This window comes from Thermobia domestica, chromosome 8 (assembly GCF_964235325.1).
Source record: "Thermobia domestica chromosome 8, izTheDome1.hap1.1, whole genome shotgun sequence".
NCBI classification, from domain to species: Eukaryota; Metazoa; Arthropoda; class Insecta; order Zygentoma; family Lepismatidae; genus Thermobia; species Thermobia domestica.
Genome location: NC_137461.1, coordinates 13,765,972 through 13,777,364, shown reverse-complemented (window position 1 = coordinate 13,777,364; position 11,393 = coordinate 13,765,972). Strand labels below are relative to the sequence as shown.

At 32.8% G+C, this 11,393-nt stretch overlaps 1 protein-coding gene across 3 annotated transcripts in view; it reads right to left on the bottom strand.

Annotated features, from left to right (window-relative positions):
- Positions 1 to 6,382: 6,382 nt before the first annotated feature.
- Positions 6,383 to 11,393, bottom strand: part of LOC145692688 (uncharacterized) — a 54,304-nt gene continuing 49,293 nt past the window's right edge. For all 3 annotated transcript variants that reach the window (XM_081768075.1, XM_081768074.1, XM_081768072.1), the window contains exons 13-14: positions 11,131 to 11,156; positions 6,383 to 6,406 (exon numbers count right to left, since the gene is read on the bottom strand). In XM_081768075.1, coding sequence (XP_081624201.1) covers positions 11,143 to 11,156 — 14 coding nt within the window. In that variant the 3' untranslated portion in view covers positions 6,383 to 6,406; positions 11,131 to 11,142. The remainder of the gene's footprint in view (positions 6,407 to 11,130; positions 11,157 to 11,393) is intronic.

Here is an 11,393-nt window from a genome sequence, read left to right as displayed (position 1 = left end):
TACCTACGTATTGCTACATGAGATATATTCTGTTCCTCCTCTTTGTTTTTCGCATAAAGTTCGTCTGAATGCGAAGTATTGCAGGAAACTCGAACATCTATTCTAGGCTCCTTAGTGAAGTATTGTCTTCTCTTTCCTTCTTAACCAAAGCAAATTGAAAATATTCTATTAAATAATTTGAATTATTTTTAGAAGTCCCAGGTCTATCCTTAATAGCTACCAAAATTTTAACGTCTTCTTATAATAACTATTGTCACTATGTTCAATTTTCTACGTTAGATTTCGCAAAATCCTCCATTCCTGCATCTTACGTTGCAAATCAAATGAGACGTTGAAAATTCAATATGCTGATTTGTGAAAGTGGATCTATGAATTTATCAGAGAGTTGTTAAAATCTTACCTTTTTTACTTTCTACATATATGGACAACTGTAAGTGTGTACAAAGGTATTTAGAATGTATGTCTTTGCATATTTGAATCATATTTTTATAATAGAATATTCATTGATTGTTTTCTAGTTAAGCTCTGCTAGTTACCGTAGAGCTTAGAGCTTACTTGCAGATAGTCCTCTCTTGCAGATTATGAATCTGTATTTGTATTCTGAACAGAATTTGAACCCTTTATAACAAAGTTATTAAAAATAAATAGCTTTGTTCTGGAAAACAAAAGCATTCTTTAAAAATATAGAAATCTACGAAAATTTAATATAGATCTCGAGGTTGGTCAGACCACTATTTCTTCCAGATCCAGAACTAACGCATGAAAACAGGAATACGTCGATACTACCGGACTCAAATAGTTATACTAAGAATAATAAATAGCAACTCCTTGACAGATCATGCTGTTCATGATAGACGAAAACGATTGTTTTCAATTTAGTTTTCTATATTGCTTTGCCTTTTACTGATTTCAATTCCAATCAACAGTATATTGTTTTGCCTACCCACCAACTACACGATTTTCCAATGAATTGAAACTTAGTTTTGCAAGTAAATGGTAATATATTATTGCAGTTAGAGTAAATTTCCCCTTTTTATTGAGAGATATTAACGATTAGCAATATCCTGTGAAACCTGAAAGAAAATTTAATTAATGTTTCATCAAAATTGGATTTACCGTTAACCTTGGATTGGTATAAGTCTCTGATGACACACTGTTCGTATACGTGTGATCGCGAATGTTTTTCTTTTCTTTTTAGTACTGTTCTTACCTTCTGTCACCTTTTCATTTACAGTGAGACATTAGAGCCATTGATAATGCAAGAAAAGCTTATTTTAACAATATAACTTTCTTTCTTTATATTTTAATTATGAGAGATAGTGCTACATACAACGATAACCTGAATAAGTTACTTATTTTTTTTCAAACAATTTTATATTGATTTAGCAGCACATACTCACTCTAAAAATAGTCAAAGCACGTTGGTGCAATATTTTTGTTTGATGCAAAGAAATAATAGTGTTTCTTATTAAATATATTAAGGTACTTCTATAAATACTATAATTTTTATATGTTACAAACGTAACCAATACTATTGTTATAGAATATAATACTTGCGTTACTTTGAATAATGTCTTTTCTGTATCACGAATTAGTCGGTTATGCACAGTGAATATTAATATAAAGCTAACAAAGTCTCTGTTGCTACAAAGAAGGAAACAAAATCCACTCCCTAAGTAGCAATTACATATAGAAATCTTAGTTTAAAGCACCGTGCTTAAACCCGATGAAAAGTCACACTAAAAAATACTGACTTCATCTAGTAATGGTGGGGTTTCCTTTTAGTTACTCATATCACACTTAACTGCAAAACTGCAAAAATAATAAAAAATGTGATTCCAGAGAAAATATTCTTGCTGTTTCTAGACATGTCTGTTTGTATACACTTTCACACTAATTACATTATATTTTAACAATGCTTAGTCCGAAACTGATCTGGTTCCTAGCCACATAATATATATCCTTTGATTATAGAAAGTACAAAAGACAGAAACAATTTCATAATGCTGCTCTTAGCAATTCATGAATTGCTTATCTGACAAGTAAAGGATCCAAATTTATGAATCGAGTTGCGGGATGAGACATACTGCGCCTTATAGAGAATGTGAAAATATGTGCATGGGCAAAGTTATAGAGGCTGAGCGCCATAAGAAACGGAGGGGAACGGGGTCAAAGTTAGTTAGAGAAGGCCTATGCTACGTTATAGAAATACATCAAATAAAGTGTTGAGTCGTACAAATAGTGAAAGATGGACAATACAGTTGTATTTGCACATATTGGCAAAAGAAGAATGGGCAGAGTAGATCATGAACCTTCGTCGCCATCTTGAAATCAGCCATTTTGAAATTTGTGATATTTTTGAAATGCAAAGGTAGTAATGTGATATACCAATTAGGACCAATATGTTCTCAAAAGTCAATTATGGATTTTGGTGATCGTTACCTGTAATTATTTGGAAGATTTAGGATCATCTTTACTGTTTTTTACGAAACAGTAAAAATAATGGTGTGCTGATAATGGTGTGCTGAAAGTTTGGATTATTACAAAAATACATTCGACTCCAGTAGCCCACTTTTCATCCAGATATCACATGCTACGCTCGTCTCAAGTTACTTTTGCTTACGAAGATGAACAAAGAAAGTTGAGTGAAAATACAAGTTGTGAAAAAAATGGTAGTCTACATATAGTACATATGTACGTTATAATTGCATTCCAATCTATCAGATTTTATTGTGTTATGGTCTATATTAGTAAGTATGTCATTTAACAAAAGGTAGCTATATAAACGCCACATTGTTTTCAACCAAAAGCGGAAGTAATATCATAAATAATAATGTACTGATATACAGCTTGGATATTAAATGCCACTGTTAGTTTTCTTGGTTTGTAGATATTTATTAACTTACATTTGTTTTCGTGATAATCCAAACTTTCATCATACAAGTATCAGGCTCTTAAATAGGCCTAACTATAAAGTTGATCCTAAATCTTCAAAATAAGTACACATAGTGATCACTAAAGTTCATAACTGACTTTTTCAGAACATGCTGGCCTTAATTGATATACCACATGACTATCTTTCCATTTCAAATATTATTACATATTTCACTATGACAGATTTCAAGATGGCGGCGGAGGTTCATGAACTACTCTGCCTATTCTTCTTTCACTATAATGTGAAACTACTACTGTTTGTATTGTCTACTTTTCCCTAGTTTTACGTCTCAATATTTTATTTGACGTATTTCTATACCATAGCATACGCCTTCTCTCACCAACTTTGTCCCCTTCCCCCTCCGGTTCTTATGTCGCTCAGCCGCTATAACTTTGCACATACACATATTTTCACATCGTCTATAAGACGCGATATGTCTCATCCCGCAACTCGATTCATCCATTTGGACCCTTGTGAGAAACGCCTTAAGTCAGACAAACTAGAGTCACTTACCATTGATGAAATAACCCAATCTGAAGTAGAAATGGCAATCAAAAAATTAAAGCCCAGAACTGCTGCTGTCCCTGATGGAATACCTCCATATATCATAAAGGGTTGTATAGATGCGTTTACATATCCGCTAAGGATTGCATTCAATCTCGCTTTAAAAACAAGCGTTTTTCCTGATAAATAAATCCATCTGTAGTTTGCCAAATACCAAAAACCGATGATAAACACGAAATAAATAACTACCGGCCTATATCAATTTTACCTACTTTTGCAAAGATATTTGAACAAATCCTATACCGTCGGATAATTGACCACATCCAACCCGTAATCTCACCATATCAGCATGGCTTTATCCCACACAGATCATCAACAACAGAACTTGCATTTATCACAGACTTAATAGCAAATTCATTAGATGTGGGATGTGAGGTTGATGTAATATATACAGATTTTGAAGAGGCATTTGACAGAGTCTATCACAAGGTACTATTACATAAGTTAGGCGAATATAATTTCTCTTCTCCCTTGATCAAGTTCTTTTCATCATATTTAAATAATCGAAAACAAACTGCCGTTACAAAGAACATAACAAATCATCTGATTATATTGCTTATTCTGCAATTCCTCAGGGCTCTAAACTAGGTCCATTATTGTTCCTTTTATTCATTAACGATCTCCCTGATCATATATTATTAAGTAACAAATTGCTTTTTGCTGATGACCTCAAAATATACGGTAGAATAAAGACCATCCATGACTGTCTCGATTTACAACTTGACATGGAAAATATTGCTAATTGGTGTTATCTTAACAAACTTAATGTAAACATAAACAAATGTAACATTTTATTGCTTACCAGAAACTAAAGTCAAATAGAGTTTGATTACTCAATTAATCAGATCTTACTAAATAGATTAAATTCAATCAAAGATCTTAGAGTTATATTTGATACGAAACTGAGATTTAATAACCATATAGAAAATATAGTTATTATAGTTATTGAATCTCTCAAGATGTTAGTGTTCATAATTAGAACTGAAAAAAATAACAATATCACTACACTAACAAAAATGTATTATGGCAATGTCCGATCAAAACTGTAATACGCTGCTGTGACCTAGAACGCATCACAACAGCAATACAGACACCAACTTGAAAAGGTCCAATGTAAATTTATCAAATACTTGACGTACAAGACAACTGGAATCTATCCATCTTCTGAATATTTTCTAACATTAACAGATAACTTCTGTATCCCTACACTTCAACAAAGGCCAAATGTGACAGATATGATTTTTCTCCATACAATAGTACAAAACGAATTTAATTGTACGGATCTCATATCAACATTAAATTTTCATGTCCCGACACTTAAAATTCTGCTAATACCTCTGGTCTGTTTTATTGCAAAAAAAGGAAGGACCAACGTATTATTGACACAATTTGAAGAATGTGTTCTACTTATAACAAAATGTGTATCAAACACAAAGAAATTGACATCTGTAATGTAAACTCTATGTTTAAGAAAACTATTGTAAATGTATTATGTAATACACAGACACTATAATTTGGCTTATGCCTGTTGTGTTGAAGGCAAACAAATATACAATATGAGCAAAATGAGTATACATGCAGCTTTGTTTCTTGAGGAGTAGCTACACAGTTGGGCTGTGATATGTCAGACGTCACGCTAATATTTAATGCAATATCGTCCCGCAAGAAGTGCTCTTGTGTTGAGAAACGTCTCAAAACATTGACGTACGGCATTACTCACATTATTTACTTATGACGTCCCTTAAATCAGTGATTCCTATGAGAAATAAACGATTTTTCAGGAAGTGAGCGGTGCGTTCACATGTATGCGAATCCAGTGTTAAATGTATTCCTGAGATGGAATAAATTCATGTCACTTTCTCTTACAAGATATATATTTAAGCGAGAGACGTAAATCTTCATTTCAACAGAGGGGTAAACTCATTCCGGACTCTCTAATGTTTGGAGGTTGTTGAATATCACTTTTCTATTTTTTTTTATTTTCTCATTCTATCTAAACTTCTTTACATCTTAAATTAAGCTTTATGAAATCCTGATGACCTATATCATCGCTTCCGACGAGAATAATGTTGTTAGAACAACAAAGATGAAACACATGTTACTAATTTGTATTTGCTAACTTATTTATTTATTCATTTTTAGAATACAGAAACCACTTAAACACTTACGTTTGTAAAAGATACAAAAAATGAAATGAAATGAAATTTTTGAGTTTTACGTCCCACGATTTTGCCGGTTAGGCTAAAGGAGACAGTGATGATTAGTAATGAATGAAATGGTGGAATGAAGAAAGTGGGAGGAAACGGGAGAACCTCGAGAAAACCCACGCATACGGTGTTTGTCCACCACAAAGTTCACTTGGCGGGAGCAGGGTTTGAACCCGAGACCCTAGCACCAGAGGTGAACGCTCTACCACTGAGCCACCGCTTCCCCCTGTAAAAGATACAGAAAATCTAAGTAAGTAATATTACATTAACACAATGTTTAATAAAGAAATATAAAAAGGTAGCTTTCCTATGAAAAGCATGTGCTTTTAATTAGGTGTGAATTTTAGTGTATGCTAATAGTTCTTATAAATTGCTTCTGATATCCGTTTTGCTTCAGAAACTTTTAAGTATACGTAAAGGTATAAGTGACTCTATTTGAGCATAGCCTATTAGTAAAACTTTTTTTAGCTTCTGCTTTCAGATCAAAGAAACAAATAGTACTATCAGTTTCTAATACTATATTGGTAATCACTATTAAAAGCATACATTTTTGTCGATAAAGTATACAAATTTAAACTCTGGTTTTTAAAAATTTAATTATTTATATTCTATAGTATATACATGGTCAGACTTATTTTCATTACTACAGCTACACCATGTTGTACACTGGTACTGTTGTGTAATGAGACGCATACAAGCCCTGTAAGTAAACACAATTAAAATACAATGTTTTCAACGTTGTTAATATTAGAGGAATATACAGATGTCGTGGGAGGAAATATCACACTAAGAGAAAGGATAGGGAAAGTAAACTTAAGAATAGCAATCTATGGATCATGAGATCTACAGCTCCAAAGTTCTGTGCAAAGGACTTATTTACGTTCTATTGATTGCTCATGTACTTTTCAGTTACGTTACCATAATGTACTGCAGTGATATAAATTTCCTTTTTTCCAGTGGTGAAAAAAGACACTCCTGTTAATACTATGCATTATGTTTCACTTACGTATCAAACATTGCAATAAGGAAGAACATCAAAAATAAAATTCCTCTAATTTTCAATTTTTCTAAATATAAACGATCTTCATTTAAAAGCACTCTCATCGGACAATTGAAATCATTTGAGGCGATTCCATATACCTCAATTAACTTCTTTTAAAATTTATATCATATTTTCTTTAAACATAGTTGATATAACAAAAAGCTTTATTTTACATATACAATATAATTTGCAAATTAAAGGTAAGTATCTCGATACAATATACTATAATAGTTTTAGTAATAATACCATATAGGAATAATGGATCTTAGGAAGGCTTCACAGGCTATTAGTCAGGTGAAGACATTAACATCCTACGTTTCAAATTGAGACAAAGCATTCATTTTAAAAGATTGCGATGAAGACGGGATATGTGAATGGTGTAAGGCAAGAACATGGTAACCCACAATTTTACTGTTTTAAGAAATTAAAGCTTTTGTGCTGCACAATTCATTTTCAAATTCGGAAAGATGATTTTTCACATAATACTATACATGTACGATTAAAGGAACAAGGTTAAATGAAGCGGTATGCGTTGCACTTTATCGGGTGCTGCAAAACGCAACAATTGCAAAATTATGATTTACCATGTTCTTGCCTCACACTCTTCATGTAGGCGTGTATGTATGGTAACTGCTTAGAGGCAGAGCTATGAATTGAGGCTTGGGATTGGATGAGTGAAATGTTGGCTCGGGATTGACTGAGGAAAATGCTGGATTTTTATTGTCTGTTGTTGTGTTTACGAGAAATAACTCGTTTGAAATTACTTTGTGTTGAAACTAACGACGCTTTCATGGCCATGTCGATATCTATAAGACTGTAACAATTTTCTTTTAGCGTCGAACGGAGATAATTGAATTCCTGGAATTGTAATTTTTCCTGGTCATTTACGGAGACCACTATGTGGCTCAAGGTATTTAACATATTAAGACATTGTGACTTGACATGGAAGCTGCGTGCATTGAGATAAGGATCCGTATGTGTCAGTTTCCTATATACGCTGTGTAATAATGTTCTGTGAGGTTTACAGCAAACAAAAATATTAAGAAAACTGTGGTATCCACTCCGCTCCACTTACATTGTGAATTTTGATTTGACAGTGGAGACTTAAGAAATTCCAGAAAATCGTGTAGTGTTTCAGGTCATGTGGCCAGATAGCAAATGTATAATCATCATATTTAAAGAAACTGGACGGCTTAAGAGCCGTAGCACTGAGAACTTCATGTTCACACTACTACATGTGGAAGTTGGCAATACCAGGAGACAGAGGAGACTATTCCATCATGGCTATTCCATCCGTTTGTTCATAGTAGCATCCACCATACAAACTATACGTGGAAATCAGTGTATACCGGAACAGGTCAGTTAGTTCCAGGCTGAATTGATTTTGTATCAGCTGTATCGCAGCCTTGACAGGAAATTTGTAAATAGAGAAACTATGTCGAAACTGGCCAGAAGTCGTTTGATTTCACTTTCAGGTTCTTCACGATCTTAACAAAATCAGGGGAGTATGGGAGCTAGGACAAAGAAGTATCATAGTAGATCATAGCTAAGAGCTGGGACTCTAAAATGATTTTAGAAATACCACCATAGCAGCCAAGTACAACAACTTATGGGACAAAATAAAGGAATTTGTAGCTACCTCATCTCAAAGAAACTGTGTCAATAGAGACAATTCGCTTCAGCTCACCCGTATCTTGACGACCTTTCCAGAAGCCTACACAGATGTTTAACAAAACTATGTCTCTTAGTTACAACAAATGCCAGTCAGAAGCAACCATTTTTCTCAGCCAATTAAAAGGCTTGATTCAAGGTCAGACTCTAAATAGTCGCCATATATATATATATATGCCTACATGTTTGGTCTCTTCATCACAATCTCTGAAGATGAACGAAATGGCTGCATTCGAAACGTCGGCTGTCAGTATCTTCACCTGTCTGATAGCCCAAGAAAACTTACTAACATCATGTCACCAGGAGAAATGTTATATAAAAGCAATAAGTTTGTAATTGTTTTTGGATATTTTTTGCCTTTCTATCACTGATTTACATAAGCAATGAGAAGGCAAGAAATTCATTAAGTGAGTCGTTCACTGGCAATTGAAATAAGAGAACATTATCTAAAACTATCCCTTAAGTCTAAGCACACTAGTTACCTTTTTGAATTTTCAGAAAAGAAGACATGCATATATACAAAAACCCAGATTGTTGCAGATATACTGTAAAATAAACATCAAAGCTCATACATACAAATTGAAATATATGCACTGTAGAACTAAGAAAAAAATATTGAGTGGTTATGTGTTAAATGAAATAGATTTGAAAAGAGCTGGGCAGACACCAGGTATTCTTTTGGTTAATTTATTCAACTTTTGCAGAGCTATGATACTCCAATAGCTCTGGAAAAGACTCCAACAGGGCCAGATTTCCCAGTAGGCCCGACCCTATGGGCACAAGCTCCCAGGGGGCGCACGGCCGAGAGAAAAAAATAAAAAATATCTAGAAATAAAAATAAATTGCCATAGCTTAACATATTTTTTGAATTGATTAAAAAAAATCAGGCTAATAAAGCATTCTGATTCTGAAGTTCATTGGAACAAATAATTGTTGGTAAAGTTAAACTATTTTTCAACATTATGCATCAATTTCGTTACAACATTGATCTCAAAAATGTCATTTTTTATACTAGTATAATTTACTATTTGTACATACAAAATATCTAGTTTTACTTTCAAACACAGTTTTTGTGTCACGTTATCAAAATACTTCATGTAAACTGTGTTTCTGAGATTAAAACTATTTTATAATGTATTAAAGAGTTTTTTATTTATTTGCCCAAATGGCTAAATTAAAAAAAAACAGTTATTCAGCAATCTTTTGTTAATACATTAACGGTATTTTGTTAAGCCCAGAACCAAGTAAATTCCTCAAGAAACTTGCAATGATAAAATTGCATCGTGGAGTGGTGTTAAGCAATTAACATATAGGCCTGATATATTTTTTAATAAAGGATTTGAAGGAAGTAACTTTAACCAGACTAGGGGGCTGAAAAATATTGGGCCTAGGGACGCCAAAATGCTAAATCCGGTTCTGGCCTACAAAGACTTTCAGTATTCCATTTCGTCTATTTGCTGACTATACTGATAAGTTTGTTTTATAAGAGCGCGACAAGTAACAAATTTCGTGACTGTGGAGACTGTTCCATTTGTTGGTGGTGTATGCTTGTCTGTATTGTAGATAGTTACTGCATAACTTGAAAGATTGTTTGTAATTGTAATCCTATTTTAGTACAAAGTTACTTTCCCAGACCCGCGTTCGTGATGGAATGCCATGCTTGATTAGAACATTGTGTAACATGGTTTCTTCATTATCTTATTAATTCGAACTAAATTATCAAGTTCGCAGTCTGTAAGATATTCCCAAAGAGTATCGCCACCTTCTTCGGGCCTTGTAGGCATTACAAAGTCGGATTGAAAGCACTCATTTTGATGACGACGCATAGAGCTCTAGCATTGGAAGACGAAAAGGTGAAACTTAGATACACCTATGCAGAGTGTCATCATCCATTGTTCATATTCTAGGCTTTAGTTTACTTTAGTTTGTTGACCCAGCAGTATGATTTTAAACGTTCCCCGCTTCACTGAATGGTTTCTGGAGCAGTTAATATCTATCCAATTACCTTGTTTCTGGAGTTCTCATTCTTAACTCAGATTGTTATCACTGGACCATTAGTGCATTTTAGTGTTATATTTCCACCAACTTGTGACCATCTATGAAGATTGTGATGCGTTATCCTACGACCACTGAGTGATTTTTCTCAAAGAATGTGTTTCGTCTCTCAAAATAAACACTTGAATACGTTATTTGACTCTTACTTTCTAATTTCTTTTCAAATTTTATACTATTTGCATATTCTTTACATTTTTAACTGTCTCAGTCAAACGACAAAGATCACGTTCCACATCTTAGTTTACAAATCGTAAATATCAACGAAAAACGCGGAAAGAGCTCTTGGTATAATAAATATACATATACTTTCAAGGGTTCATACACACAATATTAAGTATCGGTGAAACGATGTATCATTTAACAAAGCGTGATGTTAGTTGTTTGTTTATTAGTTATTTCTTTATTGCCAAACAGGCTATATTAATAAATTTGTCTCGATGCCAACACCATTAACATTGTATTCTTATTTTAACAACATTCTTTAATTTTAAATGCAACTAAAATAAAAATTGTTTTCTATTCATATACTGACATTTATATTAAATATTCTAAAGAACTAATTAGTATGCTCAAACTGTTAACAATTATTATTAATCTAAAACAAAATATGTTCAATATTAACATGTTTCTTACACATATATTTATCCAATACGTACCTAATTTCTTTGTTATTTTCCAATTACTAGAAAATAAATTGTCATATTTAATATTAATTAATAAATATATCCTTTCGAATTACCGAAGAATCTTGGTATTAATCTATTAAAAAGCTTTATTAATTTAGTAAAAACTAGGAAATTAGTTTAAACCTTAAATTATATAACTGAACATAAACATTTCTTCATATCATCTACCCATTATCAGTAATGCAGATAATTTCAATTACATTGTTTGAAAATAATAAACAATTATTTTAATT